A 19,076-nucleotide genomic window follows, 5' to 3' on the forward strand; every position below is an offset into this window, starting at 1 on the left:
GGGGAGGAGATTTGCAGATTGTACCGACGCCTTGACCAACGACGGAAGAAGAAAGCGCGACTGATGTCCTCTCTCGCCTTTCTGTCACGGTGCCGAGATGAATGTGCTACACCGAAGTTCTTGAGATGCAAGCGCCTATTCACCACCGCCCAAGCACATCGTATCTACGACAGAATGGAACGAGCTTTTCTTCGTGAGCGAATACATACAACACGGAGAGACTTGGCAAGAACGGATCAGGAACTTCTGGACATTTTCTATCAACTAAGTAGCAGAATGCATCGAGACGACTGGGACAAGATCGACAGCATCACTCACAGGAGCATGCAGAACGAACTCGAGCGCTGCACCGAGCGGCAAAAGAAAAAGTTTGAAAGATGCCGGAAGCAGACCGACAAGGCGATTCCCGACATGTCACACACAGTGGTCAACCTCACTGAACGACAATTGACCGAAGAGGAAGTGTCAGTCCTTCAAAAAGGAGGGAATTTCGCTATCATCCCGAGAACTATACCTATGGAGGACATCATTGCCAACACCGAAGCAGCCATTCGGACCCTTCCTTGTGAAAGGGCAGAGGAAATACGCACTGAAACAGCCAGGATACTGCGCCGAGCAAAACCACCAGCTTGCAACCTGAAGAAAGAAGAGGTACAAGCCATTAAGAATCTCAACGCCGACAAGAGTATATTGGTACTGCCTGCCGATAAGGGGAATGCGACCGTCGTAATGAAGACCGAAGATTATGAGCAAAAGATCCGAGACCTATTAGATCCGACGACGTACCGAAAACTAAGCTCAGATCCGACGCAGCGTATCACTCGGAATACGAATCGATTAATCAAGGCGTCTTCTCTGCCGGCGGACATACAGAGAAACCTGCGCAACACAGAAGCCCTACCACCTCGGCTGTATGGATTACCCAAGATCCATAAGAACAACGTTCCACTGAGACCGATCGTTAGCGCTCCTGGCTCACCAACGTATAAACTGGCGAAACACTTGGCCTCTCTGCTCCAGCCACACGTGGGAAAGACCGACACATACATTAAGGACTCAGGACATTTCATTGAGAAGCTGAAGAAACTGAAACTTGCGCCAAACGACATCCTGGTCAGTTTTGATGTTGTTTCGTTATTTACGAAAGTGCCACTCAGCGACGCTCTGGAGCACATCGGTTCCATGTTCCCGCAAGACATCAAAAAGCTCTTCCATGCATGTCTCACCACGAGCTATTTCACGTGGAATGGCGATTTCTACGAACAGCTGGAAGGCGTCGCCATGGGGAGTCCTCTCAGTCCAGTGGTGGCCAACTTCTTCATGGAACAATTCGAAGCACAGGCACTGGACTCGGCGACTTGCAAACCTAAGGTGTGGTACAGGTACGTCGATGATACTTTCGTGGTGTGGAGCCATGGTGAAGAACAGCTCGGTGAATTCCTGAGACACTTGAACAGCCTCCATGCCAACATAACATTTACCATGGAGGTAGAAAAGGACAGGAAACTGCCATTTCTAGATGTGCTGGTCACAAGGGACGGCGAAAACCTGGGACACAGCGTGTATCGAAAACCGACACACACGGACCGATACCTGCACAAACTGTCAAACCACCACCCGAGCCAGAAAAGAGGCATGATTAGTACGCTCGTAACGAGAGCAGGACGAATATGTGAGCCTCAACACCTCAAACGAGAAATGCAACACCTGGAAACTGTTCTGAGGAGCAATGGGTACTCCACAAATTACATTAGAAGTGTAACAGAGCTAAACACTCGGCGAAGTAAGGAACCAGAAAAAGAAATGTCGGGTACGGCCTTTCTGCCATACATTCCCAGAGTGACGGACAGAATCGGCCGTATATTGCGCAAACACGGCGTAAAGACGATTTTCAAACCGACAAGGAAGATCAAAGAGTGTCTTAGATCGGCGAAGGAGAAAAGAGACCCACTTGCAATGTCGGGAATATACCGTATACCTTGCACATGCGGAAAAGTTTATGTCGGAATGACTGGACGATCCATTAACACCAGGATCAAAGAGCATAAGCGACATTGCAGGTTGGGGCAGGTGGAGAAATCGGCCGTGGCAGAGCACGCACTGAATGAGACCGACCACGTAATAAAATTCGCCGACACGGAAGTTCTGGCTGTAGAGAAGCACTATCACACGCGCTTGTTCAGAGAAGCTGTAGAAATCCAAAAACACGCGAACAGTTTCAACAAGAAAGAGGAAAGCCTTAAGGTAAACGGATCCTGGCTTCCCGTACTGCAGCGAACGACCGTCGCAGGTAGCAAGAGGAGAACCGCACCGGAAATGACCGCGAGGAAGCCCTCGGACGTTGGCGCGCCAGGTACATATAGTCTGCGGCCGCGAGCTCGCCTCCAGTTCACCACCGGCAATGGAGGGTGAAGCTTTGACAATGCCAGCCACTCGTGCTGGCGAAACGTCAGAAAAATCATTAGATGAACGTCGGCCGAAGAACCCGAGACAGAAGCCAATAGGCAGTTTGTCAACAAGTGGCCACGAAAGCCTTAACAATTTTGTATTACGCCTCTACGGGGAGGAGATTTGCAGATTGTACCGACGCCTTGACCAACGACGGAAGAAGAAAGCGCGACTGATGTCCTCTCTCGCCTTTCTGTCACGGTGCCGAGATGAATGTGCTACACCGAAGTTCTTGAGATGCAAGCGCCTATTCACCACCGCCCAAGCACATCGTATCTACGACAGAATGGAACGAGCTTTTCTTCGTGAGCGAATACATACAACACGGAGAGACTTGGCAAGAACGGATCAGGAACTTCTGGACATTTTCTATCAACTAAGTAGCAGAATGCATCGAGACGACTGGGACAAGATCGACAGCATCACTCACAGGAGCATGCAGAACGAACTCGAGCGCTGCACCGAGCGGCAAAAGAAAAAGTTTGAAAGATGCCGGAAGCAGACCGACAAGGCGATTCCCGACATGTCACACACAGTGGTCAACCTCACTGAACGACAATTGACCGAAGAGGAAGTGTCAGTCCTTCAAAAAGGAGGGAATTTCGCTATCATCCCGAGAACTATACCTATGGAGGACATCATTGCCAACACCGAAGCAGCCATTCGGACCCTTCCTTGTGAAAGGGCAGAGGAAATACGCACTGAAACAGCCAGGATACTGCGCCGAGCAAAACCACCAGCTTGCAACCTGAAGAAAGAAGAGGTACAAGCCATTAAGAATCTCAACGCCGACAAGAGTATATTGGTACTGCCTGCCGATAAGGGGAATGCGACCGTCGTAATGAAGACCGAAGATTATGAGCAAAAGATCCGAGACCTATTAGATCCGACGACGTACCGAAAACTAAGCGCAGATCCGACGCAGCGTATCACTCGGAATACGAATCGATTAATCAAGGCGTCTTCTCTGCCGGCGGACATACAGGGAAACCTGCGCAACACAGAAGCCCTACCACCTCGGCTGTATGGATTACCCAAGATCCATAAGAACAACGTTCCACTGAGACCGATCGTTAGCGCTCCTGGCTCACCAACGTATAAACTGGCGAAACACTTGGCCTCTCTGCTCCAGCCACACGTGGGAAAGACCGACACATACATTAAGGACTCAGGACATTTCATTGAGAAGCTGAAGAAACTGAAACTTGCGCCAAACGACATCCTGGTCAGTTTTGATGTTGTTTCGTTATTTACGAAAGTGCCACTCAGCGACGCTCTGGAGCACATCGGTTCCATGTTCCCGCAAGACATCAAAAAGCTCTTCCATGCATGTCTCACCACGAGCTATTTCACGTGGAATGGCGATTTCTACGAACAGCTGGAAGGCGTCGCCATGGGGAGTCCTCTCAGTCCAGTGGTGGCCAACTTCTTCATGGAACAATTCGAAGCACAGGCACTGGACTCGGCGACTTGCAAACCTAAGGTGTGGTACAGGTACGTCGATGATACTTTCGTGGTGTGGAGCCATGGTGAAGAACAGCTCGGTGAATTCCTGAGACACTTGAACAGCCTCCATGCCAACATAACATTTACCATGGAGGTAGAAAAGGACAGGAAACTGCCATTTCTAGATGTGCTGGTCACAAGGGACGGCGAAAACCTGGGACACAGCGTGTATCGAAAACCGACACACACGGACCGATACCTGCACAAACTGTCAAACCACCACCCGAGCCAGAAAAGAGGCATGATTAGTACGCTCGTAACGAGAGCAGGACGAATATGTGAGCCTCAACACCTCAAACGAGAAATGCAACACCTGGAAACTGTTCTGAGGAGCAATGGGTACTCCACAAATTACATTAGAAGTGTAACAGAGCTAAACACTCGGCGAAGTAAGGAACCAGAAAAAGAAATGTCGGGTACGGCCTTTCTGCCATACATTCCCAGAGTGACGGACAGAATCGGCCGTATATTGCGCAAACACGGCGTAAAGACGATTTTCAAACCGACAAGGAAGATCAAAGAGTGTCTTAGATCGGCGAAGGAGAAAAGAGACCCACTTGCAATGTCGGGAATATACCGTATACCTTGCACATGCGGAAAAGTTTATGTCGGAATGACTGGACGATCCATTAACACCAGGATCAAAGAGCATAAGCGACATTGCAGGTTGGGGCAGGTGGAGAAATCGGCCGTGGCAGAGCACGCACTGAATGAGACCGACCACGTAATAAAATTCGCCGACACGGAAGTTCTGGCTGTAGAGAAGCACTATCACACGCGCTTGTTCAGAGAAGCTGTAGAAATCCAAAAACACGCGAACAGTTTCAACAAGAAAGAGGAAAGCCTTAAGGTAAACGGATCCTGGCTTCCCGTACTGCAGCGAACGACCGTCGCAGGTAGCAAGAGGAGAACCGCACCGGAAATGACCGCGAGGAAGCCCTCGGACGTTGGCGCGCCAGGTACATATAGTCTGCGGCCGCGAGCTCGCCTCCAGTTCACCACCGGCAATGGAGGGTGAAGCTTTGACAATGCCAGCCACTCGTGCTGGCGAAACGTCAGAAAAATCATTAGATGAACGTCGGCCGAAGAACCCGAGACAGAAGCCAATAGGCAGTTTGTCAACAAGTGGCCACGAAAGCCTTAACAATTTTGTATTACGCCTCTACGGGGAGGAGATTTGCAGATTGTACCGACGCCTTGACCAACGACGGAAGAAGAAAGCGCGACTGATGTCCTCTCTCGCCTTTCTGTCACGGTGCCGAGATGAATGTGCTACACCGAAGTTCTTGAGATGCAAGCGCCTATTCACCACCGCCCAAGCACATCGTATCTACGACAGAATGGAACGAGCTTTTCTTCGTGAGCGAATACATACAACACGGAGAGACTTGGCAAGAACGGATCAGGAACTTCTGGACATTTTCTATCAACTAAGTAGCAGAATGCATCGAGACGACTGGGACAAGATCGACAGCATCACTCACAGGAGCATGCAGAACGAACTCGAGCGCTGCACCGAGCGGCAAAAGAAAACGTTTGAAAGATGCCGGAAGCAGACCGACAAGGCGATTCCCGACATGTCACACACAGTGGTCAACCTCACTGAACGACAATTGACCGAAGAGGAAGTGTCAGTCCTTCAAAAAGGAGGGAATTTCGCTATCATCCCGAGAACTATACCTATGGAGGACATCATTGCCAACACCGAAGCAGCCATTCGGACCCTTCCTTGTGAAAGGGCAGAGGAAATACGCACTGAAACAGCCAGGATACTGCGCCGAGCAAAACCACCAGCTTGCAACCTGAAGAAAGAAGAGGTACAAGCCATTAAGAATCTCAACGCCGACAAGAGTATATTGGTACTGCCTGCCGATAAGGGGAATGCGACCGTCGTAATGAAGACCGAAGATTATGAGCAAAAGATCCGAGACCTATTAGATCCGACGACGTACCGAAAACTAAGCGCAGATCCGACGCAGCGTATCACTCGGAATACGAATCGATTAATCAAGGCGTCTTCTCTGCCGGCGGACATACAGAGAAACCTGCGCAACACAGAAGCCCTACCACCTCGGCTGTATGGATTACCCAAGATCCATAAGAACAACGTTCCACTGAGACCGATCGTTAGCGCTCCTGGCTCACCAACGTATAAACTGGCGAAACACTTGGCCTCTCTGCTCCAGCCACACGTGGGAAAGACCGACACATACATTAAGGACTCAGGACATTTCATTGAGAAGCTGAAGAAACTGAAACCTGCGCCAAACGACATCCTGGTCAGTTTTGATGTTGTTTCGTTATTTACGAAAGTGCCACTCAGCGACGCTCTGGAGCACATCGGTTCCATGTTCCCGCAAGACATCAAAAAGCTCTTCCATGCATGTCTCACCACGAGCTATTTCACGTGGAATGGCGATTTCTACGAACAGCTGGAAGGCGTCGCCATGGGGAGTCCTCTCAGTCCAGTGGTGGCCAACTTCTTCATGGAACAATTCGAAGCACAGGCACTGGACTCGGCGACTTGCAAACCTAAGGTGTGGTACAGGTACGTCGATGATACTTTCGTGGTGTGGAGCCATGGTGAAGAACAGCTCGGTGAATTCCTGAGACACTTGAACAGCCTCCATGCCAACATAACATTTACCATGGAGGTAGAAAAGGACAGGAAACTGCCATTTCTAGATGTGCTGGTCACAAGGGACGGCGAAAACCTGGGACACAGCGTGTATCGAAAACCGACACACACGGACCGATACCTGCACAAACTGTCAAACCACCACCCGAGCCAGAAAAGAGGCATGATTAGTACGCTCGTAACGAGAGCAGGACGAATATGTGAGCCTCAACACCTCAAACGAGAAATGCAACACCTGGAAACTGTTCTGAGGAGCAATGGGTACTCCACAAATTACATTAGAAGTGTAACAGAGCTAAACACTCGGCGAAGTAAGGAACCAGAAAAAGAAATGTCGGGTACGGCCTTTCTGCCATACATTCCCAGAGTGACGGACAGAATCGGCCGTATATTGCGCAAACACGGCGTAAAGACGATTTTCAAACCGACAAGGAAGATCAAAGAGTGTCTTAGATCGGCGAAGGAGAAAAGAGACCCACTTGCAATGTCGGGAATATACCGTATACCTTGCACATGCGGAAAAGTTTATGTCGGAATGACTGGACGATCCATTAACACCAGGATCAAAGAGCATAAGCGACATTGCAGGTTGGGGCAGGTGGAGAAATCGGCCGTGGCAGAGCACGCACTGAATGAGACCGACCACATAATAAAATTCGCCGACACGGAAGTTCTGGCTGTAGAGAAGCACTATCACACGCGCTTGTTCAGAGAAGCTGTAGAAATCCAAAAACACGCGAACAGTTTCAACAAGAAAGAGGAAAGCCTTAAGGTAAACGGATCCTGGCTTCCCGTACTGCAGCGAACGACCGTCGCAGGTAGCAAGAGGAGAACCGCACCGGAAATGACCGCGAGGAAGCCCTCGGACGTTGGCGCGCCAGGTACATATAGTCTGCGGCCGCGAGCTCGCCTCCAGTTCACCACCGGCAATGGAGGGTGAAGCTTTGACAATGCCAGCCACTCGTGCTGGCGAAACGTCAGAAAAATCATTAGATGAACGTCGGCCGAAGAACCCGAGACAGAAGCCAATAGGCAGTTTGTCAACAAGTGGCCACGAAAGCCTTAACAATTTTGTATTACGCCTCTACGGGGAGGAGATTTGCAGATTGTACCGACGCCTTGACCAACGACGGAAGAAGAAAGCGCGACTGATGTCCTCTCTCGCCTTTCTGTCACGGTGCCGAGATGAATGTGCTACACCGAAGTTCTTGAGATGCAAGCGCCTATTCACCACCGCCCAAGCACATCGTATCTACGACAGAATGGAACGAGCTTTTCTTCGTGAGCGAATACATACAACACGGAGAGACTTGGCAAGAACGGATCAGGAACTTCTGGACATTTTCTATCAACTAAGTAGCAGAATGCATCGAGACGACTGGGACAAGATCGACAGCATCACTCACAGGAGCATGCAGAACGAACTCGAGCGCTGCACCGAGCGGCAAAAGAAAAAGTTTGAAAGATGCCGGAAGCAGACCGACAAGGCGATTCCCGACATGTCACACACAGTGGTCAACCTCACTGAACGACAATTGACCGAAGAGGAAGTGTCAGTCCTTCAAAAAGGAGGGAATTTCGCTATCATCCCGAGAACTATACCTATGGAGGACATCATTGCCAACACCGAAGCAGCCATTCGGACCCTTCCTTGTGAAAGGGCAGAGGAAATACGCACTGAAACAGCCAGGATACTGCGCCGAGCAAAACCACCAGCTTGCAACCTGAAGAAAGAAGAGGTACAAGCCATTAAGAATCTCAACGCCGACAAGAGTATATTGGTACTGCCTGCCGATAAGGGGAATGCGACCGTCGTAATGAAGACCGAAGATTATGAGCAAAAGATCCGAGACCTATTAGATCCGACGACGTACCGAAAACTAAGCGCAGATCCGACGCAGCGTATCACTCGGAATACGAATCGATTAATCAAGGCGTCTTCTCTGCCGGCGGACATACAGGGAAACCTGCGCAACACAGAAGCCCTACCACCTCGGCTGTATGGATTACCCAAGATCCATAAGAACAACGTTCCACTGAGACCGATCGTTAGCGCTCCTGGCTCACCAACGTATAAACTGGCGAAACACTTGGCCTCTCTGCTCCAGCCACACGTGGGAAAGACCGACACATACATTAAGGACTCAGGACATTTCATTGAGAAGCTGAAGAAACTGAAACTTGCGCCAAACGACATCCTGGTCAGTTTTGATGTTGTTTCGTTATTTACGAAAGTGCCACTCAGCGACGCTCTGGAGCACATCGGTTCCATGTTCCCGCAAGACATCAAAAAGCTCTTCCATGCATGTCTCACCACGAGCTATTTCACGTGGAATGGCGATTTCTACGAACAGCTGGAAGGCGTCGCCATGGGGAGTCCTCTCAGTCCAGTGGTGGCCAACTTCTTCATGGAACAATTCGAAGCACAGGCACTGGACTCGGCGACTTGCAAACCTAAGGTGTGGTACAGGTACGTCGATGATACTTTCGTGGTGTGGAGCCATGGTGAAGAACAGCTCGGTGAATTCCTGAGACACTTGAACAGCCTCCATGCCAACATAACATTTACCATGGAGGTAGAAAAGGACAGGAAACTGCCATTTCTAGATGTGCTGGTCACAAGGGACGGCGAAAACCTGGGACACAGCGTGTATCGAAAACCGACACACACGGACCGATACCTGCACAAACTGTCAAACCACCACCCGAGCCAGAAAAGAGGCATGATTAGTACGCTCGTAACGAGAGCAGGACGAATATGTGAGCCTCAACACCTCAAACGAGAAATGCAACACCTGGAAACTGTTCTGAGGAGCAATGGGTACTCCACAAATTACATTAGAAGTGTAACAGAGCTAAACACTCGGCGAAGTAAGGAACCAGAAAAAGAAATGTCGGGTACGGCCTTTCTGCCATACATTCCCAGAGTGACGGACAGAATCGGCCGTATATTGCGCAAACACGGCGTAAAGACGATTTTCAAACCGACAAGGAAGATCAAAGAGTGTCTTAGATCGGCGAAGGAGAAAAGAGACCCACTTGCAATGTCGGGAATATACCGTATACCTAGCACATGCGGAAAAGTTTATGTCGGAATGACTGGACGATCCATTAACACCAGGATCAAAGAGCATAAGCGACATTGCAGGTTGGGGCAGGTGGAGAAATCGGCCGTGGCAGAGCACGCACTGAATGAGACCGACCACGTAATAAAATTCGCCGACACGGAAGTTCTGGCTGTAGAGAAGCACTATCACACGCGCTTGTTCAGAGAAGCTGTAGAAATCCAAAAACACGCGAACAGTTTCAACAAGAAAGAGGAAAGCCTTAAGGTAAACGGATCCTGGCTTCCCGTACTGCAGCGAACGACCGTCGCAGGTAGCAAGAGGAGAACCGCACCGGAAATGACCGCGAGGAAGCCCTCGGACGTTGGCGCGCCAGGTACATATAGTCTGCGGCCGCGAGCTCGCCTCCAGTTCACCACCGGCAATGGAGGGTGAAGCTTTGACAATGCCAGCCACTCGTGCTGGCGAAACGTCAGAAAAATCATTAGATGAACGTCGGCCGAAGAACCCGAGACAGAAGCCAATAGGCAGTTTGTCCTCTATATACTCCTTCCACCTTTCTGCCTTCCCTTCTTTGCTTAGAACTGGGTTGCCATCTGAGCTCTTGATATTCATACAAGTGGTTCTCTTCCCTCCAGGTAGCCGAACATAACGATTCTCAGTCAGTGATCGGTCCAGCTGGACCAGAGGACTCTGTACAGCCCTTGTAAACGTAGACCACACCATTCTGGAGCCACCACCAGCTTGCACAGTGCCTTGTTGACCACGTGGGTCCATGTGTTCGTGGGCTCTGCGCCACACTGGCTCCCTAGCATCAGCTCTTACCATCTGAAATCGGGTCTCATATGACCAGGTCACGGTTATCCAGTTACCCAGTCTAGGGTACAACCGACACGGTCACGAGCCCAGGAGAGCCGATGCATGCGATATCGTGCTGTTGGCAAAGGCGATGGCGTCGGCTGTCTGCTGCCATTGCCCGTTAAAGCCAGATTTTGTCGTACTGTCCTTACGGATACGTTCGCCGCATGTGCTACATTGGTGCCTGTGGCTGTTTCGAGCAGAGCTACTGGCCTGTTAGTGCTGACAACTCTACGCAGACGCCGCTGCTGTCATCTACAACTGCATCTTCATAGATACTCCGCAAGCCACCGTTCGGTTCGTGACGGAGGGTACCCTCTACCACTCACTACTACTCATTTCCTTTCCCGTTCCACTCACAAACAGAGTGAGGAAAAATCGATTGTTAATATGCCACCATACGAGCCCTAATTTCTCAAACCTTATCTTCGTGGTCCTGACACGCAGTATATGCTGACGCTTGTTGAATCATTCGGCAGTCAGCTTCAAAACGATGCTCTAAATTTTCTCAATACTATTCCTCTGAAAGTATGTCGCTAACATTTCAGGTACTCCGATTTGAGTTCTCGAAGTATCTCCGTAATACTTGCGTGCTGTTCGAACCTGCCGGTAACTAATCTAGCAGCCCACCTTTGAAGTGCCTCGATTGCCTTCTTCAATGCCACATGGTACGGATCTCAAACACTCGAGCAGTATTGAACAATTGGTCGCACCAGCACCCTAATTGCGCTCTCCTTTACAGATGAACTACACTTCCCTAAAATTCTCCCAATAAACCGGAGTGGACCATTCGCCTTCCCATCCACAGTCCTCACGTGTTCAGTCCATTTCATATTGCTTTGCTGCGTTACCCTCAGATATTTAAACGACATGACTGTGTCAAGCAATACCCATCTAATGCTGTGTCCGAACACTACAGATTTGTTTTTCCCATTCATCCGCATTAACTTACATTTTCCCACATTTAGAGCTAGCTGCCCATCACCGCACCACCTAGAAACTTTGTCTAAGTCATCTTGTTTCTTCATACAGTCACTCAGCTTCGACACCTTACCGTACACCACAGCATTATCAGCAAACTACAGCAGATAGCTGCCCTCCTCGTCCGTCAAATTATTTATGTGTATAGAGAAAAACAACGGTCCTATCACACTTCCCTGGGGCGCTCGTGACAGTGCCCCTATCTCTGATGAACACTTGTCATCGTTGATAAGGGTTCTATTACTTAAGAAGTCATCGGCCCACTCACATATCTGTGAATTTATTCCATATGCTAATACCTTCGTAATCAGACTGCAACGGGGCACCGTGTCATATTTTTTCCGGACATTTAGAAATATGGAATCTGCCTGTTCTCCTTGATCCATAGTTCGCAGTAAATCACGTGAGAAAGGGGCAAGCTGAGTAACGCACGAGCGATAATTTTTAAAACCATACTGATTCGTGGACGTAAGTTTCTCAGTCTCAAGAAAATTTATTATATTCGAACTGAGAAAATGTTCAGAAATTCTGCAGCAAACCGATGTTAGGGTTACTGGTTTGTAATTTTACGGGTCCGTTCTTTTACCTTTCTTATATAAAGGATTCGCTGCGCTTTTTTTCCAGACGCTTGGGACTTTGTACTGGGCGAGAGATTGACGATCAATGCAAGCTAGGTAAGGGGCCAATGCCGTGCAGTACTCTTTGTAGTTTCCAGCCGGACCTGGTTATGTATTCGCTTTGAAATCTTTCAGTTGTTTCTCTACGCCAGGGATGTTTATTACTATCTCACCCATCCGGGAGTCAGTCTGATGGTTGGTTTGTACGAAGTGAACGCCGCTGGCCACTGAGTGTCCGTGGTGAAAGGTAATGCCTGAAATTTGATATTCTCGGCACACTCTTGACACTGGGGATCTAGGAAAATTGAATTCGCTAACGATTTCCGAAACTGAATGTGCCATACCTCTAGGTCCAACTACCATTCCACGTTCAAAACTCTGTTAAATGCCGTCGCGCGGACGTAATCACGTCTGGAAGCTTTTCACACGAACCACGTGCGTACAAATGACAGCCACGCCAGTTCACTGCTCTTTTACACCTTGTGTACGCTATGCTGCCGCCATCCGTATATGTGCATGTTGCTATCCCATGACATTTGTCAGTGAGAAGATAGACACGTGAGTCGATGACGACAAAGGAAAGTTGAAATTTTTGCCTTGTTTTCGGAACCATGGCGGCATGCTAAATTTTAAGTACTGTACATGGTATTCGTAAGTTCAGAGAGTTCTTATATTTTCATTTTACAATACTGACTAAGGGTTTTTTATATTTCCGCTTATAATAGACTTAGAGAAAGCTTTTGACAACGTTAACTGGAATACTCTCTTTCAAATTCTGAAGGTGGCAGGGGTAAAATACAAGGAGCGAAAGGCTATTTACAATTTGTACAGAAACCAGATGGCAGTTATAAGAGTCGAGGGGCATGAAAGGGAAGCAGTGGTTGGGAAAGGAGTGAGACAGGGTTGTAGCCTCTCCCCGATGTTATTCAATCTACACTCCTGGAAATTGAAATAAGAACACCGTGAATTCATTGTCCCAGGAAGGGGAAACTTTATTGACACATTCCTGGGGTCAGATACATCACATGATCACACTGACAGAACCACAGGCACATAGACACAGGCAACAGAGCATGCACAATGTTGGCACTAGTACAGTGTATATCCACCTTTCGCAGCAATGCAGGCTGCTATTCTCCCATGGAGACGATCGTGGAGATGCTGGATGTAGTCCTGTGGAACGGGTTGCCACGCCATTTCCACCTGGCGCCTCAGTTGGACCAGCGTTCGTGCTGGACGTGCAGACCGCGTGAGACGACGCTTCATCCAGCCCCAAACATGCTCAATGGGGGACAGATCCGGAGATCTTGCTGGCCAGGGTAGTTGACTTACACCTTCTAGAGCACGTTGGGTGGCACGGGATACATGCGGACGTGCATTGTCCTGTTGGAACAGCAAGTTCCCTTGCCGGTCTAGGAATGGTAGAACGATGGGTTCGATGACGGTTTGGATGTACCGTGCACTATTCAGTGTCCCCTCGACGATCACCAGTGGTGTACGGCCAGTGTAGGAGATCGCTCCCCACACCATGATGCCGGGTGTTGGCCCTGTGTGCCTCGGTCGTATGCAGTCCTGATTGTGGCACTCACCTGCACGGCGCCAAACACGCATACGACCATCATTGGCACCAAGGCAGAAGCGACTCTCATCGCTGAAGACGACACGTCCCCATTCGTCCCTCCATTCACGCCTGTCGCGACACCACTGGAGGCGGGCTGCACGATGTTGGGGCGTGAGCGGAAGACGGCCTAACGGTGTGCGGGACCGTAGCCCAGCTTCATGGAGACGGTTGCGAATGGTCCTCGCCGATACCCCAGGAGCAACAGTGTCCCTAATTTGCTGGGAAGTGGCGGTGCGGTCCCCTACGGCACTGCGTAGGATCCTACGGTCTTGGCGTGCATCCGTGCGTCGCTGCGGTCCGGTCTCAGGTCGACGGGCACGTGCACCTTCCGCCGACCACTGGCGACAACATCGATGTACTGTGGAGACCTCACGCCCCACGTGTTGAGCAATTCGGCGGTACGTCCACCCGGCCTCCCGCATGCCCACTATACGCCCTCGCTCAAAGTCCGTCAACTGCACATACGGTTCACGTCCACGCTGTCGCGGCATGCTACCAGTGTTAAAGACTGCGATGGAGCTCCGTATGCCACGGCAAACTGGCTGACACTGACGGCGGCGGTGCACAAATGCTGCGCAGCTAGCGCCATTCGACGGTCAACACCGCGGTTCCTGGTGTGTCCGCTGTGCCATGTGTGTGATCATTGCTTGTACAGCCCCCTTGCAGTGTCCGGAGCAAGTATGGTGGGTCTGACACACCGGTGTCAATGTGTTCTTTTTTCCATTTCCAGGAGTGTATATATTGAGCAAGCAGTAAAGGAAACAAAAGAAAAATTCGGAGTAGGTATTAAAATTCATGGAGAAGATGTAAAAACTTTGAGGTTCGCCGATGACATTGTAATTCTGTCAGAGACAGCAAAGGACTTGGAAGAGCAGTTGAACGGAATGGACAGTGTCTCGAAAGGAGGATATAAGATGAACATCAACAAAAGCAAAACGAGGATAATGGAATGTAGTCAAATTAAATCGGGTGATGCTGAGGGGATTAGATTAGGAAATGAGACACTTCAAGTAGTAAACGAGTTTTGCTATTTAGGGAGTAAAATAACTGATGATGGTCGAAGTAGAGAGGATATAAAATGTAGACTAGCAATGGCAAGGAAATCGTTTCTGAAGAAGAGAAATTTGTTAACATCTAGTATAGATTTAAGTGTCAGGAAGTCATTTCTGAAAGTATTTGTATGGAGTGTAGCCATGTATGGAAGTGAAACATGGACGATAACCAGTTTGGACAAGAAGAGAATAGAAGCTTTCGAAATGTGGTGCTACAGAAGAATGCTGAAGATAAGGTGGGTAGATCACGTAACTAATGAGGAGGTATTGAATAGGATTGGGGAGAAGAGAAGTTTGTGGCACAACTTGACTAGAAGAAGGGATCGGTTGGTAGGACATGTTTTGAGGCATCAAGGGATCACAAATTTAGCATTGGAGGGTAGCGTGCAGGGTAAAAATCGTAGAGGGAGACCAAGAGATGAATACACTAAACAGATTCAGAAGGATGTAGGTTGCAATAGGTACTGGGAGATGAAGCAGCTTGCGCAGGATAGAGTAGCATGGAGAGCTGCATCAAACCAGTCTCAGGACTGAAGACAACAACAACAACAACACTAGTGAGTTTGTTCGATGATTTGGGGTATATTTTAGGCATGAGGCGAGATGTTTGTTGTACAATAGAGATGACGTAACAGTTATTAATTGAAACTTTATAAACCATGAATGACCTTCGTTTTGTTACAGGGCACCGTTTTGGTGGAATTTATTTCTTCAACCGACCCGCTCTAGTGCTAGTGGAACCAGATCTAATACGCAGCGTACTCGTGAAGGATTTCTGGACATTCCAAGACAGGGGAATAAGGGTGGACGAACGCGAACCGCTCTCCAGACACCTGTTCTTGCTGGGTGGGAGCAAGTGGCGCAAGCTACGTGCGAAGCTGACGCCCACGTTCACTTCTGGCAAAATGAAGATGATGTTCCAGGTGAGTGGCGTGGCACGGTGCATAGAGCGTAAGATTCAGGATCACGCATTGTTCTTGCTTTAGTATAGCGTTTTATCACTGACATTCCGAAAACCTGCTTTTGGCTTTTGGATGTGGCCATTCTAACAATACCACCACTTGCAAAGTAGGTTAGAAATTAGATTTATAACGTTGCTGACGCAGCATATGTTCGATTTATCGGGCAACAAGAAAGTTGTTGACTGTGGATGGTATCGTCAGAATGGAAATAATGATGTCACTGTAAAAAAGTCATTAATTTTGGCGCTTATCTTGAATGGATTCCCACGTAGATTTCGTCGAAATTGTTATGGCTCATCTTGTTGATTCTAGGGTGATTCCACTTTGACTGTTAGAAGGTCCAGATCTGTATTTTAGCAATATTTGAAGACCTAACAAATGCGTTTTTCAGAAAATCCTTAATGATCAAACAATCCCAGATCAGAACAATGGTATGGTAGAAATAATTTTTGACTTGGTGTTCACGATCCACATTTTTATTAAACTTCTTGTAAAGTCACATATACTTCTTCTTAATTGTCACATCATCAAGAAAACAGTTTTGTACCAATCTTCATATATTTAATTTCCACTTTAACCAAACACAAGAGTTGACTGTTCTATTAAAAAGCGAAATAACAACTTAACTTCTGGAAAGTGAAACAAACATTCGCGCCAAAATGGTTACAAGTAAGTCAAAGATTATGACAGTCTCACAGAAATGAATACACACAAGAACCATATCACTGTAATATATCGATACATGGGAGTACCTATACATTAATAAAACCAAATGTGAGTATTGGCACAAAGATATGTCTGTTACTTCGCAGAAAAGTAGTACGATATTACTGGTATCGAGAACTGGGGTTGGAGTGCCGTAACGGTCACGTAAATAAAAAACCATTACACCATGTAGGGTAGCACTTTACAAGTGCACAGCTTTCAGAAATATTAGTACACCTGCAAAGGCGACTTCGATATTAGTCCGATGACGGCATATGCCATCTGGAGGATGGTAGATGTACTGATAATGGCTTCAACACTGTCCTCCAGCAGATAGTGTATTGGCATAGCTACCAGACCACCATTTGCGTCTGTACTTTATTAGCGAATGTTCACAGCCAGAAGGCTCAGTGTGGAGCAAACGTGTGAAGCAAGCAGGCAACCGTGCCACGGACGCGCGCTCGTGCTTCCTTCAGCTAACTGAGTGTGGAAGACGTCAAATTTTGGCCATCCAAGTGGCGGCATGGTACTTTGGGAGGAATTGCAACGTCAGTATTACGAAAATGAGAAGAACTTTCCGAACATGAATACCGTGTACAATACTGAAAATTTCGCGTTCTGCCGTTTTTCGAAAACATGACAAAAATTTCAACTTCCCTTAGTCGCCATCGACTGACATGACTTTCTTTACACTGAGATGAAAGGTTATGGAATAGTGATATGTACTTATACATATCGCGTACACTAGGTACAAAAGGGCAGTGCATTGCACGGAGCTGTCATTTGAACTCAGGTGACTTATGTGAAATGGTGTCCGACGTGATTATGGCCGTACGACGGAAATTAAGAGACTTTGAAGATAGAATGGTAGTTGGAGCTGGACGCATGGGTCCTTCCATTTCGAAAATTGAAGAAAATTCAGTATTCGGGGGTCACATTGTGCCGAGAATACCAAATTCCAAGTATTACCTCTCCTTGCGCAGTGGCTGACAGCCTTCACTCAACGACTGAGAGCAGCGTAGAGGTGTCAGTGCTAACAGACAAGCAACTCTGCGTGAAATAATGGCAGAAATCAATGTTGGATGTACGACGGAAGCACCCTTTAGGACAGTGCGGCGAAATTTGGCGTTAATGAGCTATGGCAGCAGACGACCGACGCCAGTAGCTTCGTCAACATCACGACATCGCCTGTAGCTACTCTACTGGGCTCGTGACCACAACGGTTGGACCGTAAACGACTGTAAAACCGTGGACTCGTCAGATGACTCCCGGTATCAGTTGGTAAGAGCCGATGGTAGGGTTCTAATGTGGCGCAGACCTCACGAAGCCGTGGACCCAAGTTATCAACAAGGTACTGCGCAAGTAGCTGGTGGCTCCATAATGGTTTGGGCTGTGTTTAAATAAAATGATCTGGGTCCTCTGGTCAACTGAACCGATCATTGACTTGAAATGGTTATGATCGATTAACTGAAGAATATTTGCAGCCATTCATGGACTTCATGTCCCCAAACAACGATGGTATTCTCATGGATGACAATAGGCCATGTTACTGGGCCACAGTTATTCGCGACTGGTTTGAGGAACGTTCTGGACAGTTCAAATGATTGATTTGGCGGCGAAGATGGACCGACCTGAGTTCCATCGAACATGTATGGGACATAATCGAGAGATTAGTTCGTGCACAAACTCCTACGCCGGCAACACTCCCGCAATTATGGATGGCTTTAGAGGCAGCATGGCTCAGAATTTCTACAGAGATCGTCCAACGACTTATTGAATATGTGCCATGTTGAGTTTCTGCACTACGCCGGACAAAAAGATGTCCGACACGATATTAGGAGGTATCCAATGACTTTTTACGCCTCAGTGTGCGAAATTAGGTAGTCGAACACTTACTGGGACACTTCAGTGCACAACATTAACAGATGGTACATGGGTGATGCGTTATCTAGGGAAGATCTCACATTACTGTTATGCGCAAGTATCAATAGTTTTGTTGCTACACCTATGGTACTGGAATCGAAACCATGCCTTTGGTAATTCTGAAGAATTGTAAGAAAGATCAATACAGAAAATCTCCGTGGCTTGGGACGAAAGTAATAGCCTTTGGTTCAAATGGCTCTGAGCACTATGGGACTTAACATCATCAGTCCCCTAGAACTTAGAACTACTTAAACCTAACTAACCTAAGGACAGCGCACAACACCCAGTCATCACGAGGCAGAGAAAATCCCTGACCCCGCCGGGAATCGAACCCGGGAACCCGGGCGCGGGAAGCGAGAACGCTACCGCACGACCACGAGCTGCGGACGTAATAGCCTTTCTTAATACCTATATTGTATCCAGGAAACGACGACTCCATTAGAGAAACCAAATACTGTGTCCAGTCTATAATGAACGTATCAGATTTCAACGACGTGTACCAGTGATGTTATGTACCCACTGCATTAGTAAAGTGGTTCGAGGATTCAACCGGATGGGTAGCTAATTTAGCAAAATGAAGACTTTAATAACTCCGTAGAACTGTGTCTTCAAGAACGCTTTCCTGATCTGAGTTACTGAAGGACAGAGAATATAGGGATAGCTTTTCTACTTGCAGCCTCCGTACGTAGGTAGATCAGTC

The 19,076-nt window shown here is 48.2% G+C and overlaps 1 protein-coding gene across 1 annotated transcript in view; it reads left to right on the top strand.

Annotated features, from left to right (window-relative positions):
* LOC126262814 (probable cytochrome P450 6a14) overlaps positions 1–19,076 on the top strand; it is a 48,516-nt gene that overhangs the window by 10,091 nt on the left and 19,349 nt on the right. Inside the window, exon 3 of the mRNA XM_049959660.1 lies at positions 15,471–15,709. Coding sequence (XP_049815617.1) covers positions 15,471–15,709 — 239 coding nt within the window. The remainder of the gene's footprint in view (positions 1–15,470; positions 15,710–19,076) is intronic.

Source organism: Schistocerca nitens, chromosome 6 (genome assembly GCF_023898315.1).
Source record: "Schistocerca nitens isolate TAMUIC-IGC-003100 chromosome 6, iqSchNite1.1, whole genome shotgun sequence".
In the NCBI taxonomy this organism is placed as follows: Eukaryota; Metazoa; Arthropoda; class Insecta; order Orthoptera; family Acrididae; genus Schistocerca; species Schistocerca nitens.